Source organism: Camelus bactrianus, chromosome 15 (genome assembly GCF_048773025.1).
Source record: "Camelus bactrianus isolate YW-2024 breed Bactrian camel chromosome 15, ASM4877302v1, whole genome shotgun sequence".
Classification (NCBI taxonomy): domain Eukaryota; kingdom Metazoa; phylum Chordata; class Mammalia; order Artiodactyla; family Camelidae; genus Camelus; species Camelus bactrianus.
The window spans coordinates 46,258,186-46,280,647 of record NC_133553.1 but is presented as its reverse complement, the minus strand read 5'-3'; the positions used below and the strand labels follow the sequence as shown (position 1 = coordinate 46,280,647).

Sequence of the window (22,462 nt, the reverse complement as noted above, 5' to 3'; positions counted from 1 at the left end):
GTAAGTTCATCTATAACTGAAAAAATTGTGCTCTACACTGGAATTTGACACAACATTGTAAAAAGACTATAACTCAATAAAAAAAAAGTTTAAAAAAAGATAAGATGCACTCAAGCAATACAGAAGGATGTAAAGAAGAAATAAAATATAAACCCAAATCCTCAAAAAAAAAAAAAAAGGATCACAGATGCATAACAAGGGAAAATAATATTTTTTCATATAAAAGAACTTGGAAATTGGGTCTTCATAAATATGAACAAAAAGGATAATGCTAATGTTCTATATTCTGTATAATTCAGTTTTTAAATCCTTTTCATTTAAATAAAAACTGTAAAACTGTAAAAAAAATTTCTGTAAAAACTGTAAAAAAATTTCTCTATTCTACACTAACACTTGATTGATGGTTTGTCTTGGGTATAAAATTCTATGTTTAAATATTTTTAATAGAATCTTAAAAACACAACTTCATTATACTTTATCTTACAAACTTGACTTCGAGGATTATGAGGTCAGTCTGGTTCTAAATGTTTATATGTGACATATTTTTTCTTCTTTTCCAGAATCTTGTGAGATTTTCTCTTTGATGTTCAGTCTTCTGAAATTTCATGATATGCATTGGAGAGGGTCTATTTTAATACATTGCGCTACAAACTTGAAAAGCCCTGTCATCTAGAATCTCATGAGTTTCCCATCTAGAGAATTTTCTTCTATTATTTATTTGATTTTTTCTGCCCCTTCGCATTGATCATCATCTCTTAGTATTCATGCTCTTGTGCAGTCCCTCCAAAATTGAAAGGTGTGACCTGTGTGACCTGCTGGATATTGTAGAAGCGATGATGGACGATAATCAAAGCCAGTCCTAAAAGACATTTCAGCCTTTTCCTTGGTCTCTTGCATCACTTGCTTGGGGAAAACCAGCTGTCATCTCAAGAAGACACTCAAGCTACCCTTTGGAGAGGTTCATATGGTGAGGACCTGAAATATTCCACCAACAAAGACCAAAAACTTGCTTAGCCTATCAGTGATCTACCTTGGAAGCAGATGCTCCAGTTATAGTCAAATCTTAAGAAAACTGCAGCCCTGGCCAACATTCCTCTGAATCTCATGAGAAACCCAGAGCCAGAACCATCCAGCTCCTGAACTCATGGCCACATAGACTACATAGTCTTCATTAATGGGATAAAGTTTGAAAAGTCTCTGTATTAGACATCTATTGTTTTGCTTGTTCAGCATTTTTTCTTCTGGTGAAAGAATATCTCTTCTCCTCTGGGGAATTATCTGTATGGGCTGCAGGGCCTTCCCTCTCCCCTGACCACAGCTCAAAAGATGAGCCAGATCTGATCAATGAGACTCATCACCAGGGTTTTGCTAGAACTAACGCATAGTGAATGATTCCTCAACCCACAGAATGTAAAAGCTTGGAGCTGCTGGTATCCATCCCAAACTGTGTGGAGACAGCCTGCTTGAAAATGAAGTCAATAGAACAAAGCAGAGCCAGCAGAGAGACAATGTTTTGCTGAACTGCTGGAGGTGTGGAATCTAGCCATGAACTAATGTTGTATCATCCCTCAAACCTCCCAGTTACCTGAACCAATACATTTCCTCTTGTTTAAAAAAAAATAGAAGACGGTGCGTGTCTTTGCAGTGCTGTAGCTGCCTCTTTCCTGCCTCACTTGTTAAGTAGTTTTCTTTGGAATCATAACTGGATGTTTATTTTTAACAAATATTTCTCTGCATCTATTGAAATTTTTTATGAGTTTGGCTTGTCATTATTAATATGATTAATTATACTGATTGATTTTGTAATGTTAGTTAGTGGTTTTTAACCATGGACAGTTCTGTAGAAACATTTGGCAATGTCTTGGGACATTTTTGCTTGTCAGAAATGGGGGTGGTGCTGCTGCTAGAATCTAGTGACTACAGGCCAGTGATACTGCTAAATATTCTGCAGTGAACAGAATAGTTCCCCACAATGAAGAATCACCCAGCCCCAAACGTCAGTAGTGCCCAGGCTGAGAAACTCTGTGTTAAATCCACCTCATATTATGAGTATAAACCAAACTGTTTGATGTATTTATTTGATATATGATATATATCATATACATACACACACACACACACACACACACATATATATATATGTTTGCTTTTGTTATTTTGTGCAGGACTTTTGCATCTGTATTTCTTGAGTGAGATGGGCCTGTATTATTTTTTTTCCAACTCTGTTTATTCTGATATCAAGATTTTGTTAGTCTCACAAAATAAGACAGGGAGTATATATATCCTTCCTGTTTTTTTGAAGTTTGTATAAGATTGCAATTATTTGTTCCTTAGACATTAGGTAGAACTCACTGGTAACACCCTCAGTTTGGAGTCCTCTCTGTGGAAAGATTTTAAACTGCTCATTCAGTTTATTTGATAGCTATATGATTGTTCAGGATTTCCATTTTTCTTATGACAGTTTAATAAAGCTGTTTTTCTCTAGGTATTTATTTCATATAATTTTCAAATGTAGTGAAAAAAATTTCAAAATATAACTTTATTACCTCTATAATTTCTACAGAATATGTAATGTGCCTTTTAAAATTCATAATATTTGTTATGTATGCTTTTTTTCCTTTATTCTTGATTGGTCTAGCTAGAGGTTTATCAAATTTATTAGTCTTTCCAAAGAACCACTTTCAAGTTTTTAATTCTTCTCTTTTGCATGTTTGTTTTTTATTTCATTCATTCCTGCTCTGATCCTTATTCTTTTTCCCTTCTACTTTTATTGTCTTATTTTGTTATTCTTTTCCTGACTTCTTGAGATGAGCAGCCTATTTCTGTTGTCTGTTGTTGCTGTAAATTTTCACTTTCTTGTTTCCTTGTACAGCTGATTTTTTATTAAAAACTGGTAGGCTGGATCTAAAATTTTTTTGAGGAATAGTTTTACACCCAGAATGATGCTAGCTTCCTCTGCAGTGGATCTTTGCTTGCTTCTGCCAGGTTCCTACATGTTCCTCCTGTCTAGGACCACCTTAATCCAAGTTAAAGACTTTAAGATATGCTAACCTCCAGATGATGGGAAGGAGGGCTGCAAGTTGGTGCCAGAGCTGGTTTATTTCTGGTTTATTTCACCCTGAAGATACAGTGAGGAGTGATTTCACCAGAGTTCCTGATAACTTCTGATAAGCTCTTGGCTCTGACTTTTGTTCCCTTCACGAGTCAACTAGGAGTTCAGTTTGTCTTTATAGCTGTTTACCCAGGTATATTATCTCAAGGCAAACAGGGCTTCAAGTGGCTTGTCTTAACTCTCTGGGTTGTCCTTGTCTCCCAACAATTCAGTATTTGTCAAGTTCTTTGATGTTTCTAAGATGATATTTAAAAAAAAATTATCTTGTTTCTTCAGCTATTCTCAGCAGGAGGGTAGGCTGGAGATACTTGCTCCAGCATGATCAGAGGGGAACTCTTATACTTTGTGATTTGTAAGCTTCATGAATGCCTCATCTATTAAAAAAGAAAACTTTAAAAAATAGAGATTCCACTTCTGGTTTCCCATTCTGCATGTAAGGAGTTTGGAAATTGCCACTCAATTCTAACAACAAGTAAACAGCAGAACAAACTGAAAAATCAATTCTTCTTGGATTCACAAGATAGGTGAGGACACAGGGCTGCCCAATGCCCACAGATTAGAGTGACAGACAGGTAAATACAGGGAATCTCTTCTTCCCAGAGTAGAGAGTCATGGATGGAAACCATAATGAGAACCAATGCTGGGGTGGAAAAGCCTGAACTGTAATTGAGAAATTACTGGAGGCTCAGTGCAGACAACTTTGAGGGTTAAAAAATCCAAGGGGACTCAGCCATGAAGTAATCTCAGACTTTTGTAAATTTTACCTCCAGGAACTTGACCAGGTTTTCATAGTAAATATCAGAGAAAAATAATATAGATTAGAATTTCTTATCTATATAAAGAAAGTAGAATACTGAAGAAGGAATAAGTGAAAGTAATATAAAAATTTTTATCTTTCTTATTCTTAATAGAACTAACAGATAAAACTGTTCAAAATCAAATCAAATACATATATATATATACATATGTATATTCATTATACTTACATATAAGTGAAATGAATAACAGCAATGATATAAGGGATGAGAAGGAGAAAACAGGACATTTTTGTTATAGTCTGGTTCTCATACTACCTGTGAAGCGGTAGTGTTATTTAGAAGTGGACTTAGATTAGCTGTAAATGTATATTGCAAACTCTAGGGCAACCACTAAAAAAAATCACACACACACACACACACACACACACACACACACACACACACACAAGGTTATGCTAAAAAAGGAAATAAAATAAAATAAAATAATATAAAATGCTCAATTACAAGCACAAAAAACAGAAAATGAATAGAAGGCAAAGACAGGGACAAAGAACAAAGGAAACAAATAGAAAACAGTAGCAAATATGGTAGCTATTAATCCTACTATATCAACAGTCACTAGGAACATTAATGATCTAAATGCACCAGTTAAAAGACAGAGATTGTCAGAGTGGATCAAAAAAAACAAGACTCAACTATATTTTTGTTTAAAAGAAAGCCTTGTAAAATGAAAAGACATAAATAGATTAATAATAAATGAATGGAGAAAAGTATACCATGCTAACACTAATCAAAAGCAAGCAGGAATAGTTACATTAAGTTAGACAGAGCGTACTTCAAAGCAGGGAAAGTTATCAGGGATAAAGAGGTACATTACATAATGATAAAGGGGTCACTCTCCAAGAAAATATAACAATCCTTAATGTGCATGCACCTAAAAACAGAGCAACAAACTATGTAAGGCAAAAATTAATAGAACTGCAAAGAGAAATGGGAGAATCCTCTACACTAGTTGAAGATTTTGACACCTGTCTATCAGAAATGGACATACCCAGCAGGCAGAAAATCAGTAAGAATGTAGGTGAATTCAACAACACTACCACTCAACTGGATATAATGGCCATCTATAGACTACTTTATCCAACAACAGAACACATTCTTCTCAAGCCCACATGGAACATCTGCCAAGACAGACCAGATTCTGCACCATGAAGCACAACTTGACAAGTTTAAAAGAACAGAAATCATACAATGAATGCTCTCAAACTACAATGGAATTAAACTATAAATCGATTATAGAAAGATAACTGGAAAATCTCCAAATATGTAGAGATTAAATAACACATTTTTGAATAACACGAGTCAAAGAAAAAATCTTGAGAGAAATTTTAAAATATTTTTAACTAAATAAAAATGAAAACCCAGATATCAAATTTGTGGGATGCAGTGAAAGTATCGCATTCAGGGCAATTTATTGAATGCATATATTAGAAAGACTAGGGAATGCTAAGAACGTTGAACACTTTGAATAAACTCGTAGAATAATATAAATGGCAATAACTGATTCCTGAAGAAAAATTTTAAATAAATAAATAAACCAATGAAACTAAAAGAAGGTGAACCAGTAACCAAAGCCTCCTTCTCTCAAAAGACACCAGGCCCAGATAGCTTTATAAGGACCAATGCATAGAAAAACATACAATTTGTTTCAGATACAGAAAGAGAAAAAAAGCTATCCAATTTATTTTACCAAGTACATTAGTCAGATATTGCTGATAGTGCCATGAAACAAATAACACCTCAAATCTCAGTGATTTGCAATTATTTCTTACTTTTTTGTCTATGGTCACCATACACCATATAGTTATATCAGTCAATATAGAAAACATATTAATGAAATCCAACACTCACTACTGACAAAACAAACAAACCAGGCCTCATAGCAAACTGATAGTAGAAAGTAACATGAAAAGAGACAGCTTTCAAAAACCTATAGCAATCATTATACTTAATGTGGACGCTATAGATTTCTAGTTAAACCAGGAGCAAATCAAGAGTGTCCCTTCTACTCTTTCAGGTTCTGGGGCTTGTCTAAGAATGACACTGACATAAGACACATTAACTGGAGGAAAAAAACACAATTTTAATTATACTAGTACCTAAAACAGGAGCCCCACAAAAACATAGGACTCAAAAGGCACAGGCAATTGTAGATCATCCTGAGCCAAGGAAAGGGACAGGGGCCTGGGGCTTCTGGGGGGAGGAGGCAGACCGGGAAGGTGAGAGGGGGAAATGTTAAGGAATGCTGAGTTTGCCCTGCTCTGCAGTCTTTTAGGTAGAAAAATTTACCTCTGGTAGAATCTCTCCTCTGAATACTGAGAGGGGACACCCCCACAAATGGAGATTTCCTTTACAAATGTAAACTTCCCTATAACAGGGCAACTTCTGATTTTAGAGCTTCTCCTGTGTCTACAATTTCTCAAAATAATCAGCCCCCAAAGATCTTCGTGCCCAAGAGGTATATTTGGGGTGGCCGATTCTGCCCCCCGTCATGCCTCCTCCCCTCCACTCCCCCTCGCTCTGAACGTCTACAAATAAACTGGGGGTTTAGAAGGATTAGTTTATCTTGATATGAAGAGGAGCTGATTCCCCAGGCCCAATTTTCCTGGGAGGGTTTAACTCCAGCCAAGCACCTAGCCCTGGCAGGATATTTTCTCCACCTCTCAGAGATGGCTGGGGACTGCATTGCCTCTCTGGGCAAAATAAAAAGGCAGAATAAAGAATTAAAATATTTTAAAAAAAAAACTAACTTAAAAAGAGAAGTCCAAGAACAACAGGAAGCTGATCAGGAAGTTCCCACAGAAGATGAAAATATTTGAGAGTTGTGCTGAGAGCAGAGGCTGAGGGCAGAGGGCATTTCAGGGATACACAGCCATGGTGGTGGTGGTGGTGCCACCCAACCCTCTATCACTCCTTCTCCTTTTGCAACGTGGCCCTGCCCACTCCCAGGAGCCCCAGGCACACCTGCACTTAAACAGGCACATGAGCATTATTCTATTTCCATGACCTATCATTTAGGTTAACACACAGCCAGCCAGAATCTGACTTTGTCTTCCCAACCAGTGAAAAGTCTTCTATCTGAATTACCACATGTTCATACAGGCCCATCTGTTTGTTCCAAAGTTCCCGGACTGCTGGTGTCACAGCTCGTTTTACAGATGGAAAAGCCGGAGCAGGAAGAAGAATCAATGGTATCCAATCAGGGCCCCACTGTCTCTGGTCTGTGGTGGAACCAGGAAACCAATGTTCAAACAGAGGAGGGATTCCCTGTACCCTCATCTACCACACAGAAGTAAAAGTGCTCCATCTCTTACACCCTCCTGAATCTGCCTTTCCCATTCCCAAGAGTAACATCAACCCAGCAACGATGTCTCACATCCCAGACACTTAGGGTGGCCCAGACCTCCACTGCCAACATGCACCATTGAGGGTGGAACCTTAGACACCATCTAGGCACATCAGCCTGCAACAGAGGAATGCGGAAGACCCTGGCCTGGTGATGTGACCAACCCAAGGTCACCCAGCAAGGTGGAGACAGCACTAGGGCTTCAGACAAGGCTTCTCCTTTCCTTCCCCTGCCACTCACAGTCTGGTTAGAGCAGCACGCCTGGGGCCTGCCCCCTCCCGCAGGCCGTGGGGTCTGTGAGGACTGAGCTGGGCTCAGAGCACCTGGTCCTCCGGAGAAGCCTGGAGGTGGCAATTATGAATGGATGAGGAGGCAGGCAAGCATTTGAGTTTGGTCTGTGGCCAGGCTTAGAAAGCTTGTGTTAAAGGTTAGTTTCTGAGAAGATCAAGGTTAAAGGGTGAGCCTGGAGCCAGGATGGGGAAGTCAACCATAGGAAAGGGCTAGCGAGTCGGGCTTTGTTGGGGGTCAGCCAAGGTCTGACGGGGTTTAGAGGTCAATCCGGCCCAGATGAGACGTCAGCCTTTGGATAGGGTGAGGTCTCCATCTATGGTCAGTATTTGCTCCTTGCAAAGCTAGTCAGCCTCTGTGGGGCTTCATGGTCCATCCCTGGAACCCTGAGCTCTCTCGCCAAGTCCGGAATGTTCAGTGTCCTGAGGAGGGGATGAAGTCAGCTCTGGCTCCAGGAGCACAGAGGCTCATGAGTGGCACCAAGGATTGCACTCTTGGGGCTGGGGGTTGGGGTGACCTTGCTTCTAGGGCGTCATCCTCAGCAGCTGGCCTGGGACACAGACCCTGCATGAAGACACAGGGACTAAAAAGACTTCAGACCCTTGGAGGCATTTCCTGTTTTCCAGTGAACTGAAAACCCGGCTTCCTGCTTAGAACAGTCCATAGGGATGGTTTCTTTTTTTGGTGGTGGGAGGGGTGTCTGAGGGTGGAGGATGCAGGGTTTGCTGGGCTTAAGGACCAGCTCTCAGGGCCCTGCTGGGAGATGGCACAGGGAGAAGGGTGGGAAAGGAGACTAAGAGTCCTGGGATGCCTCTGCCCTGTTTCCTGGCTGTGCCTTCCTGAACACTCCCATTTAAAGCCTTTACAGAGAGCAACACAGTCTAATTCCATCCAACAATCATATCATTTCACATGGAGGTGAAATTTCTCTGGAAAGAGAAAGCAAAATAGCATGCAGGACCTGTGTTTGGACAATGACTAGAAGCCTGGTGGGAAAACTTGGGTCTCTGGTCCTAACTGGATGCAGATATAAATCACAAGCATGCATCTGCCAGGGGTTGCCTGCGTGGCTTAGAGAATTTCCTGACCTCAAAGCCCTCATTTCTCAAACAGGGCACTTGATAACCACCTCTCCGGTGGAATAGTTTCTGGCCAGCCCGTGTCAGGCTCATCGGAGGTCAATCTCCTTCCCCTCAACTGAGCACAGAGGGCAAGGGGTACCTGGGTAAGAGAACAGAGGAGGCACATCTGTCCCCAAGACAGCCTAATCAGCTCCCCTTCTGCCAAGAAAATGCTCCCAGTTGCTACTGCACCTAGGACTCCTCCCCAGACCCTTCCCTCCACCCCCTCCCGCCCCCTCCAGGCACATCCCAGTCTCCCTAGCAACTCACCCAGCTCTCTTACCTCCTTGGTAGTGATCTGGGGATTTGAGAGAACAGACTCTCCTGCTCAGCCCCGCCCACCTTGCCTGCGGCCTGCTGGTATTTATCCTCACTAGGCTAGATTCTATTTGTTCTTCTTCCCCTGCCTGGGATCACCCCAGAGCCCCCTATCCCATCCCAACAGCCACATGAGATACACAATAAACACCCCCTTGCACAGCTGCCATGGGTGGAGTGGAAAGACGGAGCCATTTAAGGAAGGATATTAGCAGGAACCACGATTTTTAAGGAGGTACTGACCAGGTTGTGGCACTCTTGATCCCAACCCCAGCTCTGGAGGGGGAACTGCTAAGTGGGAGGGCTAGGAGGGAGGATGGGGAGGGGCCGCCAGGTCCAGCTCTTGCTCTGACTTCATCAAGTGTGTTTTATGACACTACTCTTCGCCTCTTAGAACAGTGCCTACCAGGATAGGCCCTCAGGAGGGGGACCTCCTTAGAGCAGCTGAAGTGCATGGAGGCAGAGTCATTGGCTCACGTCACCAGGCAGGACAGGGACCTCGCTGAGGCCCACAGCTCACGTGAGCGGCACACAACCTCCCACTGGCCACGGTCCCTCCTCCCTCCTAGTCCTTCTCTTTTAGGGGTCTCTCTCCTCCCATTCTCCCTCCTGCTCTCTAAGTCCAAACCTGGACTTCAGGTTGCTACAATGGTGTCTTGTCAAGGGACCAGGCTAGATCATATTTTATTTAACAATAGCTTGATTTATTTTCATTCTTAAAATTTTTTTTGATGGGGGGAGGTAATTAAGTTTATTTATTAATTTATTTCAAATGGAGATTCTGGGGATTGAATCCATGACCTTGTGCATGCGAAGCATGTGCTCTATCACTGAGCTATACCCTACCCCCCAACAATAGCCTGATTTATAACAAAAACTATTTAGTCCTCTGGTCTGTTCTGGACTTCCATCTGTATCCTTGCTTCAAATCTTAGGGGTGGCCTGGATCTTCTAACACGTTCTATAATTCACTTAATGGTCATGTTTATCACTTATCGTCTGTCAATATCCTACCCCCACGTAAGTTCTATAAGGGTACAGATTTTTGTCTGTTTTGCTTACTGATGTCTATAGATGAGCGGCTGGCAGGCAGTTGGAACTCTGTAAACATTTGTGGAATACATTTATAGAATAAATGAGTGAATGAATGGTTCTGTCATCTGTCCTGTGTGTAAAAAACTCTCTGTCCTGCCTGAAGAGCATCTACTGGGTCTGAGAGTTGGGGCAACTTACTTTATTTGTAGAATGGGCATAAGAATAAAACAGTTCTATGGGGTTATAAAGACTAAATGAGTTAGGTAATTTCTGAGCCTCAGTTTCCTCATCTATAAAATGGGGATAACCGGAGTATTTATTCCATGAGATTTTTGTGAGGTTTTAAATAGATGACTTACGTGAAGTACTTAGCAGCATGTCTGGTGTAACAAAGAAGAGAATAACTTGAATGCCTAATAACTGAAAGGAGGATGCACGAAGGGGAAGATTCTACAATCGGTGCCCAGAAAGGGACTTTTCAGAGCCTCTCACAATAACCAAAGGCAGCCACCCACTCCACAGTGCACAAGGCCTGAGAAGCAGTGATGTTTGCAATAGTTTACTTGGTATTTGGGTCCTAGGACTGAGGCTGGTCTGATCTCCACGTTTAGGTAGCATCTACCTGATGGGGAGAGAGCAGGCAGTGAAAGCTGAACCCCACATCCTACACAAAGACAAGGGTGCCTTTACTGAAGGGGACAGCTGGGCTCTCTCAGTGACTGTACATCCTGTGGAGACCATCACACTGCTTTAAAGGACTCCCAGTCTCCTGCTGAGAAATGGAGAGAGGGCTCCTGCAGCACTGCCCAGAAACTCAGCCCTTCCATGCCTCCCACAGCTGAGTGGCCGTCCAGAAGGCTCTTCTGTGTCCTTTGCCTACCCACGTCCTCCTCCTTCAATGCCTTCTCACTACTGCCTCCTCCAGGAAGCCTACCTGGATAACTCAAACCTAACCCCTTTCTCTGGTCTTCCTGGGCCTCATCTGCAGGGCTTTGTCCCTCCTGTCTGCCTTACGCTGCTCTTCTGCATCAGACCTGTTCTCTTTTCCTGCTGGTTGTTAGTTTGAGGGAAGGGACCTTGCCTTTGCAGCTTGTGTGCCCTTCTTGCCCTAGAGAGAATCCTTCATGGGTGGGGTGTGTCAGGTGCCTCAGGAGTGCCGAGGGGCAGGACACTGGGAGGATGAGGGCAAACAAATCAGAGAGAGAAAAGAGGGGTGGCCCTTGTTTATACCAAGTCACTTTTCCCCAGGATACAGGCTGCACTCTGACCTAGGGGAGGGTGCCTTAGGGAGGAGGAAGAGTAGCAACAGTACCAAACACTGTGCTTTGGAAACTTTTATCTCACTGACATTTCAAAACAAGTCTTTGAAGAGTAAGTCTTATCGTTACCATTCTGTAAATGTGGAAACAGGTTTAGGAAGTTACAGTTATCTGCCCAAGGTGAAAGGGCTGAAGCCAACCCTTGCTTGGTGCAGACTCCCTAAGCCAATTTTGTGATGCCAACCCCTGGGTTCTTTCGGGTGGGTCTCAGTAGCTGACAAAGTGGGAAGCTCAACTGTTCCCTAACAACCTCACGGACCACATTCAGAGACATATACAGACATTTTATTAGCAATCAGGCACAGAAGAGTCTTGTGGCCATTCTCAAAGCTCCATGAAGTTCCAGCCATGTCTGTTTGGATGTTTCTGACAGTGTCTCGCAGGAAAGGTCCACCCAAGGCAAATGCCACTCTACTCCAGCCACAAGACCAGGCTGTCTATGAGAGTAACACAGCCAGGATGCCTCCCACACAGCAGGGAGACACAGGCAGTTTACAGATCCAGCCAGGGTGCCATCCCTAAGGTTGAAAGACAAAGGCCATCCTAGATTGCAGGGATAATTTTTTACTGCCGTATAATACATATACAGAGACGTGCACAGATCATGAGGGGACGGCTCAATGACATCACAAAGTGAACGCACCTGCTTGCCAGTTCAGAAAACTAAACCAACCCCTTGAAAGCCCTTCCATGCTCCCTCCTAGTCACTGCCTCTCCTCCTAAGGCAACCACTAGCCTGATTTCTAACAGCACAGATCATCTATTTTGCATTTTATATAAGTAGAATCAAAGTCTGTACTCCTTTGTGCCTGGCTTCTTAAACTCAACGCGCAAAAACTCAAAGCGCCTTGTGAGGTTCATCTACATTGTGTGCAGTTGTAAATCACTCATTCTCAGGTCTACCTAGTGTTCCCTTGTGCAAATATCTCACAATTCATTTATCCAGTTGATACATTTTATGTTGGGTCAAGGTTATATATATTTGGCTTCAGAAGGTACTGTCAGAGTTTTTCAAAGTAGTTGTACGACTTTATATGCAAATCTGAAACACTGAAAATTCTGATTGCTCCACTTCCTTTTAGTAAAACTTGATAGGTTTGTCTTTTTGATTTAGTCATTTTGGTGGGTGTGAAGGGGTATCGCAGTTTAATTTAAATTTGTGTTTCTCTGATTACTAGGGAAATTAAAGGCTCTCCAGTTTCCGTATATCCTATTGTGTTTTGTTTTTCTTTTTAATGTGGAGATTTGTCTTAAAATATCTTTGCCAATCTACTTATCTCAAACACCACGACTGTTAGCTTTCTGACATCCTTTATGCTAATGAACAAGCTACTGGTTTCCTTGAGAATCCTTTTGTAACATTCTTTATGCTAATAACAAAACCTCCAGGAGCTGATGGGAGATAAAAGAGAGCTGAAGCACTTGCAGTACCTTCTGAATAAACACTATTTATTCAATCAGCTGTCCATCCCTGGACGGTGTATTCCTGATTAGGACAGTGGATCATCCTTCAGGTCTAGCTTACAACCGACTGCACATGGTGTATCACTGTCTAGGCTAAAGAACTTTAAAGTGAAAAACAAACCTCGTGATGAGACTTCTGGCACCTTCTTTCCACTCCCTCTCTCTGCCACTGTAAATACAATGACAACACATGCCTTGTGGTTCAGTAATTTTATTGCATGGAGATCTTCAGGCTGCTGTTAACCCAAACACAGGACTGCACTCAGGTACAAGGAAATAGAGAAGGGCCAATCTTATCATAGATTCCCTCTGCAAGAAATCTGTTAGACCTGCCGTTTCTCAGTTCAGGGGCACAGCCACACAGACAGGCTTTCCTGAGCAGCTCTGGAGTCATCTCACCCTTGTGAGACCGGCGGCCACAACTTTCCTGGACTAGGCCTGGCAGTGCCTGGCTTTCTCTCCCAGAACATGACTGGGAGTTGGGGAAGAGCATCCAAACCACGGACTCTGATCAGCAACTGACCTTTCTTACAGCTTCAGTGTAATTCGTGGAGCACATAGATTTGAGAGGATGAATTTCCTCGTCTCCAGGACTTTAGAGCTGTCTCTTCTGGACCACTAGGCAAGGGAGGTGTAGACTGGTCATACTCATTCAGTGCAATGGTTGGAGATGTCTTCTGACCTTCCAAGAACGGTATCTTTTAATTCTGTTCTCTTGATTTTTATTTCAACTCATGATAAGACAGACATGCTGGTGGGAAGCTTGCTTCTCCCAGGGTGGTCACTTGCCTAGAAACAGCTGCCTGAATCAGAGAGGAAAATACGCGATAAATACAGCCATCTTCTAGGAGTGGGTCTGGAGTTCCACGCTCACATCTCCAGGTAGGCAGATGATGTTGCTGGCAGGGTAGGGGATTACTGAGGACCTTCAGGATGATACACCAAAGTCATCAGAGAGCTTATGAAGTGACATGAGGGATAAATGGGTGGCAAGTTAGGCCATCCCCTCACCTTCGGATGACAAATAGTAAAATCGCAACCATGTCCATAACTCTTAAGGAACAGGGAGTTCTAGTGAGTTGATTTCTGGTGTACTCAAGAGCCTACTTGTGAATTTCAAACATTCTTGAAAATTCTATGTTGGAGAAAGAAGAGCAGAAGCTGAGCAGGACCAGTGCAACACGAGTGGAGTGCCAGAGAGGAGCCTGGAGTCACCCTGATGAGCACGGACACTGGCTGAGCAAGGGGCCAGGGCACCAGCCAAGCATGGAGCCCCACTGGCCAGTCTGTGACCCACATCCAGTCTGCAAGTGGCTCCCAGCCTCACAGGAGCTTCTTGGGCTACAAAGTCCTGAAGTTCTGAGCAGTTGGTCAGAAACCGAGTCCTGAAGAGGCTTGAATGGGTTGCAGGGAGATTCAGCATTTACTTCTCCAGGAAGATGAAAGTGAAGAGCTCCCTGGGTTGCTTGTCCATCTCCCAGCACTCCAAGGCAGCCCCACGCCCAGGCAGCCCAGAGCTGTATCCAGTCTGCTCAGGCCCCCTCTTCACGCTCTGTGTGGCAGTCCTGAAGCACAGAGGCTGGGATGGGCAAGAGGATTATGCAAATATGGTCATTTGCACCCTTTGTGAATCTTCAAAGGAATGCTGAAATCATGTTTAGGTTTTGGAATTTGAACTCCCTAATGTACAAAAGGCAATATGCCTCATTAGTGCCACCTTGCCACTCAGTGAGGAGATAAAAATGCTCATTGGGACTGAGAAATATGATTTAACATCATTCTATTTATTAGGTTCTGAAACAATACACATTCACATCCTTTTGAATACAGTACATTTGGCACAATAATGTTTACAATGAAATAACACTAATGAATGGCAAGAGATTAAAATTACATCCAGAAAGGAAAAAAATGTACAAATAAAGCATCACAATACCCAAAAAAAAAATCCCTAAAAGTGAATACCTTTTATATTTAGCCAGAATTATTTTGCACATAATTTAAAAAGAGGTAATGTTTTTAGCCTTCTTTTTTTTTTTTTTTTTTAAAGCAAGAATGCATTGTTTTTTCACCTTTGGAGGAAAAATTGTTTCCACTTCACAAAGTCCATACTGAGAGAACACAGGAGAACAGCTATCCTTCATATATTTTTTGGCATTTTGTTTTGCACTCTTCCCTGCTTTTTTTTTTTTTTTCAAAGAGAGAAAGAGCTGGAAAGATTAGAAAGAATTGGCAAAAACGTAAGTGTGTCTGCTTCCAAACTCTTGTGAAAACTAAAAGGAAACAATGACTACTCAAGGAACACACAAGCTTTATTCTATAGACTACATGGGATTTGAATCTGCCTGTGTGAGAACTTGAGCTCCAGCTTCAAGCAGGAGGCATCCTAGCCAGCCCAGCTCTGGGGGCTGAAAGGGGGCTCTCTGGGCCAGGCAAACCGCTGAGTGACTGCCTGGAGCTGCCAGGTGGAATGTATTATTATTTAACTTCCCAGCAAAAATGCCAGTTGTCCTGTAGGAAGGGCTCAACCCCTGCTGACATGGGAATACCACCCAGGCCTTGGGCAAGGCCATTTGGCATTGCAGTTAGAGCTTGCTTGGTTGTTCAAAGTTCAGCGTGGTGAAGGAAGCAGAGGAAAAACAGAGAGCAGCAGTGATGCACGAGTAAGATGGGCAGGATTTTCATGTCTTCCTAAAAAAATGAGATGATGCCATCATGAAGATGTTTCTGTGCTTGTACTCAACTCCAGAAGATAGTCTCTCCCCAGTCCATCAAGTTACCGAAGATAAATTAAATTAATCTACTGTTCTTCATCGCATCACTGGTGTGTCAAACACACAAATTGATACAGCATAACATTGGAAATTATCGTCAAAATGGATAATAATTACACCTGAGTCTTTAAAAAATAAAAACAAAAGAGAACTGCATGTCATCTTTAGTAACCAAGGCGATGACCAACCAGATGCGAATATGGACACCAACTCCCTATGGGCTCAAGCTAGTCACTGTCCAAACTTTGAAACCAACATCAAGAACATTCCTTTCTCTTCCTCATCTCTATCAGGGCACAACAGAACACAGGAGAACTATATGTGAGATTTAACATAGCTTAATATAGGTTTACATCTTTTAAAATAAACCAAAATGAAATCAACAAGAAATGCATCCCCCTCCTGCCCCCCCTAAAAAAGAGAGAAAGAAGGACGGAAACACACCTTATCTCTCGGTAACTTGAACCAATACACTATACAGAGTATTGCACCTGGACGTTATTATAATTATTCTTTCATAGACTAAAGGTTTATAATATGCCTGAACATGCAGCAGTTGATACCTCTAAATTCAATGAATTAATTCCACAGGCCTGGCAGCAAACACTATATACAAAAATCTCACATGTACAAAAGGCAAGAAGCTCCATCAGTGCCACTTTGCCACTCACAAGTATATGTATTTAGGGGCAGCTGGGGAATCCACGTGCAACAGTTGGAATGGATTCCATTCCCTGCTAAATCAGTTCAGTGAAATAGGTAACTGAATGACCTCCGGGAAACATACACACAAAGCCACAGAGAACCCTTGGAAATCAAAGAATGAATGTAACACTGTTAGCCTGCCTACAGGAGGTAACGTCACATCCATTAAATAGTGTCCACATGAGTTGCCACTGCATGTCACACAGAAACAAAACTCCCAGGGCATCTTGCCACACTGTCAGTTTTCTAATCACTTCCTCTTCGATTTCTCGACGCCCTCTGCATCACCCATGTTTAGCCTCATTCTGCTTGTTCCCAAAGCCGATGTTTCATATTTAACTGTACACGTTTCACGTTTAAAAACCACAACACAGTAGTACTAACATTTTGTACAAGTGCGCAAAAATCACACACTGCTGCAGGAAATAGAGTTTATGCTGGGAACTTAGGACTGAACTGGAAAGAGAATTTGCAAGCCACGTTTTGTGAGAACCCCAGGTCTGGGCCACCAAAGCAGTGGCCTTGGAGTTCAGGCAGAACTTGAATAACCAAGAGCACTGCTTGTTTCCTTTTCTCTCAGTTCACATAGCCCCCGTGTGCCACTAAAGCATTAATAGCATAAACCTTAGACAATTGGTTTCTCATTGTATATTAGCCCTTTGAGATCTACTTGTATTAACACTGGAATTTATATCTTTTGGCCAATTCGAAAGGAATTCTGATGATATACTTTTCAAATGTTAACAGAGTTCAAAATCAAATTTCTTTTTCTACAGAGAGCGATTTCTTCCACGAGATACATGCTCATACAACTTTGGCATGCCCCAAAGCTAAAACCAAAGAAAGCAAGACTTAGCCATTCCAGAGCAAACCAACACAGGTAGCCAACTTGTGTGTCTCCCAGCCTCTCTCCTTCAGAGGCACGCCTTGAGGGCACCCACCCTTGCACTGAAGAAGCACCAGTCTCTTCTCCTGGATAGAAGGGCAGAGAGGTGGCAGGCAGGGGTCCGGGAGGGATGAGAAGTAAGAGTTGTTAGGACTCTTATGTTCAATAGCAGAGCCAGAGTCTTCCTGTTTGCTTTCTCTCTCTCTCTCTCTCTTCTTTGTAGTAAAAGAACTGAAGTTGCTTCACTGCCAGCAGCCCCGAGGAGTGAAGCCCGGCTTGCCAAAAAACCAGACTCAGCAGTGGGTCCAGCTAACTGCTGACCTCGTGCGATTCTGTGTTACTGGTGAAATGAGAACCAAGAGTGCGTTCTGGTCACCAGTGGGAGGAGGGAGGAGCTGGCCTGGGGTGAGGGAATGCAATAAATAGAGGTGGACAAGGGACTGGGGCTCCGGGGAGGAGAAGTAGTTCAAGACCTCTGAGCCTCGGGAAAATAGGAATCTTCCTGGTACTCCTTGCAGCATCACTAAACTCCCTCTGGAGTGGCTTCTCAGGGCATCAGGTCTTCACCAAAGTAGGAGAAGCCTTTGAATTCCTCCTGGTTGATCTGCTTCACAATCGCTTCATCCACGAGCGTGAGTACCGGCTCTTCCCGGGTAAAGTCTTGGTCAAAATTATTGACGTCTCTTTTGGTTTTCTGTGGGAAGACAAGAGAAAGCACTGACTCCAGACCGACCTTCCTCCCCAGAGCCCCCCACAGGGAGTGGGCATCGCGCTGACCAGCCTTTCGCCAAAGCAGACCTCTAGCTACTGAGAGCAGACATAGAGCTGTTCCAATGAAGTAACGATGAATGGCCCCAGGACCAGGAGGTGACAGAGGACTTGGAGAGGAAGAATGAGTCCAGGTGAGAAGGAAAAGGGGTGAGAGGTATGACGGAAAAGCAGGGAAGTGGGATTCCCATAGACTGTGTGTGTGTGCGTGTGTGTGTACAGTGGGATGCAAAGCTCCTATATCATACTCCCCCTTCCAGCATCTGCTCTAGCCCTCTGGCTCCACTGAGACCACCCTCCTTGTGATCCAGAGAATGAACTTGAATCCCTCTCCCACCAAGTCTCCAGTGATCTTTCTTCACTACACGTGGACCCCTATAACCTTGCCACGCCTGCTCCAGACAACATCTTCTCTATAAGTTGGAGGATGCACAGGGGGGTGGAAAGCTGTTCTGGGGAGCCTGCCTTGGTCCCCACCTATCACCATGAACCCTATTTAATGCTCTCACATTATGTCTATTATTATTATACTCAACACGCTGACTTGCAGTGAATTGTTATGCTTTTGTCTCAACCATGAGCTCCTTAAAGGCAGGTGCCTTTTCTGACTCAGCCCTGGGCTCCCAGCAGTCCCCTGCAATAAGTGTCTTCTGAATGAATGAACACATCAGTAAGCCCACTGCTGACCCCTCGGCTCAGAAGGACCCATGCCCAGTTGGAGGTTCAAGTAGCCAAAATCGGGCTTATGGTCTGTGGTAGGGTGGACGGCAGCAAGCAAACAAATCCTGGATTTTGGAGAAAAGCAGGAAATGTGAATAATGCGCTCTGCCTTTAGGGGCTCACTGCTGTATTCCTGTCTAGAACACACTGCAATGGATAGAAAAACTTCCAGGGAGAAGTTGAGGCCTGGCTGAGACTTGAAGAGTGAGTTACATTCATGTTGGCAGAGGAAGGTATCCCTGCAGAGAAAGATGGGACAGAGGCAGAGGGGCAGGAACACAAAAGATGTATACACAGGACAATGAGTTGGCCAAGCTGCCTGGGACAGAGTCCAGTGTGAGGATGCAGGAGATAACGGGGGGAGCCCGACAGAGAGGCCTTCAGGCCCAGGCCCCCTCTCCCCCACAGTCCACAGCACAATGCAGAGAAGATGGAAGACACTCTGGCAATACCTTTTCAGACACTGATTCATTGGTGTTATCCAGGGTCAGCACCCTGGAGGACGGAATAACTCTCGTGGAAAGATCAGCATTGTTATTTGTATGAGAACTATTATTAATATATGCTTTGTCCTACGGAAATCAGTAACTTAAAGATGTTAACAAGCAGTCTGTGCAAAAAGTGGTTCTGAGACAAAGCTATGTTTTATACCCTGTTCTTGGAGCTTTGTCATGTGCTTGGCAAATTAAAGGCTCCGAGACGTCCTAGAGTCCAGAAACCTGGTTCACGTTGTTAAAGCCAGCCTTCCTCAAACTTGACATAAAACTTTTTTTTTCCTTTTTTCCTTTTTTTTTTTTTTTCCTGAATAGCCTTTTAATATCCCTCCTGGGAGCAAAGTTCTGTAGAACATGGTTTGGGATGTGCTGCTTCGTAAGTCACAAAACATCTTCACGTTCATTTGTTTATTGATTCTTGGAACAGGCAGGTGTTATTATCCTGATTTTACAGATGTGGAAACTGTGGTTCAAAGAGGTTTGGCGACTTGCCCAGAGTCACCCAGTGAGTTCAGAGCAGAGCCGGACTCAACTCCAGCTCCCAGCATGATGCCTCCCGCGCAGTAGGACGTCTGGAAAGCTGGACACTGGAGAAGTGGGAAGACATGCAAGGGTCAAATTCAACCAGGAGACATTTAGGTCAAGCCGTTAGGCTAAAACAAAGCCAGAAGGGCTTGCCAGTAGGCCAGCATGGAGGGAGAGAGCTGTGGGTCGGGGAGAGTGGTAACATGGACGGGTGAGCTCGGCAGGAGAGTCTGTTTTCAAATTGCCCCAGACTGAGATCAGAACCAGACGAAAAGCACGGAGCGGAAATGAGCTAATCTTTCCCATCTTTCAGCACCCATTGGTCCTGCTTGGCGTCTTCTCTCTGGCTTTGAGTTGCATAGTTTGGTAGGTCTCAGAGACCTTGGATGGAAGACAGAAGGGAGACACAGAAAAGCCTGAGGGATGGAAACAGGACTTGCAGCAGAAGGATGTGAGTTTTGCCCCTTCAGATGGGAAAGCTAAGGAGCGGCTTAGTCATTTCTACAGGAGGGCTGGCCCCAGGCGAGAGGATGATCTGATCTCTGTCTCCAGTGTGTACAGAGCACGAGGGAAAGGGGGGTCCTGTGTGGAGAGGGACTGCAGAGAGGAACAACAAAGCCCATCCCCCCAGTGATGCGGGCTGGACCTGGGAGGGCGGTAGCCTGGGGAAAGGTTGTGGGCACGCCTCCAGTGAAGATCTCTATTGAAGGAGGGATGGGTTTGCCTTGATTAAGGGTGGGTTACAGAGTATAGGCTCGTGGTACTGGGGGAGGAGCAGGATGGGGAGAAGGCAGACGTGGCTTGGGGAGCACCGAGTATCATCCCAGAAGGTGACCAAAGGGCATCCCGGGTGTGGATGGGAGAAGTAGGGGACCAGGGGCAGAAGGGGTGGGAGGTGGTGACGAAGATTGGCAAGGAATGGAGCAGGAAGGAAACTCAACTTGCAACATCACCAATGGTGGGCCGTGCCCAGGCACTTTCAGGGGCAGGACCACCTCCTTCTGGGCTCCCTCTCACTGGTCACTAATGAGTGGGGCCCTGTGTATGGAGAACCTCAGGAAATTCGTAAAGCTCTGGCATCGGCTCCCCTGTTTACCTACTTGTGCTTCACCTTTAGGTCATTAGTGTTCATTAGTCATGGAAACTGGTTTCATTTCCTGAGGTCAACTGAGCATAGTGACCGAGCGAGATTCCACAGGATGTCTGAATGTCACAACTTACTATGTACCAGGGAACCAGGCTCAGTCAACACAGCTAGGGGCGTCATTCCCAGAGGGCCTCCAGCTCCACAGCGGGCTGGCTTGGGGAGCAATCTAGCTCAGCTCTGGGCTGTCCAGGCGTCCCAAAATCATCTATGGCATTGGAGCAAGTGCATCATTCTTCAAGAACGCTACAGGAGGACATACTTGGTTCCCCCCACCCATTATGCAACCTGGCCCTATTTTCCTTGGAGACATCTTAGATGTATGTCAGTTACTCATTTCCAATTCAAATAACTAACATCCCACTATGTGCAATTCCTGGCTATTAATTAACTGTAGAGTCTTGGGAAGTTGTCCAAGGCAAGTATAGCTAAGAGACCCCATCCTCTATTAATGCATGGAGGCAGCACAGCATCCCAGCATCTTCAAATTCAGAGAAGACTAGGGGTTATATCCTCTACTCCCCGATTTTATTCTTTGGAAAGCTTCTACCTCCCTTACAGAGCAGGTACAAGACTTGACTCCAAGGTTCTGACAGGCAAACTTCCAGAGACACTCCCTATTTACCTGGATCTTTGGTCATCCCATATGCCCCCTACCTAATGTCTAAATGCCAGATTCTTAGCCCACATGGCACCATCCAACAGGTGACACTGGGACATGGGGAACAGGCTTCTAACCCTTCACACCTTATCTCCTCCAGGAAGCCCATCCCACGTTCTCTGATCCACACTGAGGGAAGGCCACATGGAGTAGGAGAAAGAGCAGTAGCTGACCTCCCACCTGCTACTGTCCCCCTTCCTGTTGGATGACACTGTGAAGAGAACCTCTTTGAGCCTTGGCCTTTTCATCTGCAAAATGGGGGTGGTAAGAGGTGCCCTACAGATGGCCTTGAGGACTAAATGAGCGGGGGGTTGTTAGGGGCCTCAGTGCAGACCCCAACACACAATGGGCACCCAATAAATGTGAGTTCCTGCCCTGCCTCTGAATTTTAGCACAATATGCCATGGGCACACCGGATGCTCAGCTTGGCTGTGTTACCAACATCTCTCTCTGTATACAAACGTGCTTCAAAAAATCAGAGCAGCAGACATAAACTGTTAATGTGGGACTTACAATAATGCTTAAAACATGTTATATGAGGTTCTGTTTTCTGCTCATACTGACATTTACAGATTCAACAGTTACTCCAAAGGCTGAGCAGCAATGCGGTCCTGGTGATCTGCCCACAGGTGCCATGAGCTTCATGAAGGCAGGGACCAAGTCTCACATTTCTCTGTGTCCCTACCTCCTTGTCCAGCTTTATCTCCTGGATCCAGTGGAACCACGAAGTTCTCTGGACTCACTGGCTTCCTTCTGCATCCACGCCTTTGCCCAGCTAATCTTCTGCCCAGAGCACCCTCTCCCCTCCTTTGCCTTCCGCCCTGTGTCCTCATCACTGAATTGACTTCCACTCACCTTTCCCATCTTGGCTTAGATGCTCTGCCTTCAGGAATACTTCCTCGTTCCTCCAGGTCTCTTATGGGGTCCCATCATCTCTCCTAACTCTTATCATAGCCCTTCCCAC

The 22,462-nt window shown here is 44.1% G+C and overlaps 1 protein-coding gene across 2 annotated transcripts in view; it reads right to left on the bottom strand.

Moving 5' to 3' along the window:
- Nucleotides 1–14,584: 14,584 nt before the first annotated feature.
- The window catches only part of PRKCE (protein kinase C epsilon), a 470,104-nt gene continuing 462,226 nt past the window's right edge, over nucleotides 14,585–22,462 (bottom strand). The window contains exon 15 of one of the 2 annotated variants that reach the window (XM_010967731.3): nucleotides 14,585–17,880. In XM_010967731.3, coding sequence (XP_010966033.2) covers nucleotides 17,734–17,880 — 147 coding nt within the window. In that variant the 3' untranslated portion in view covers nucleotides 14,585–17,733. Of the gene's footprint in view, nucleotides 17,881–19,325; nucleotides 19,756–22,462 lie in introns of those variants that run through there. The other variant, XM_074378800.1, reaches the window with a different exon arrangement.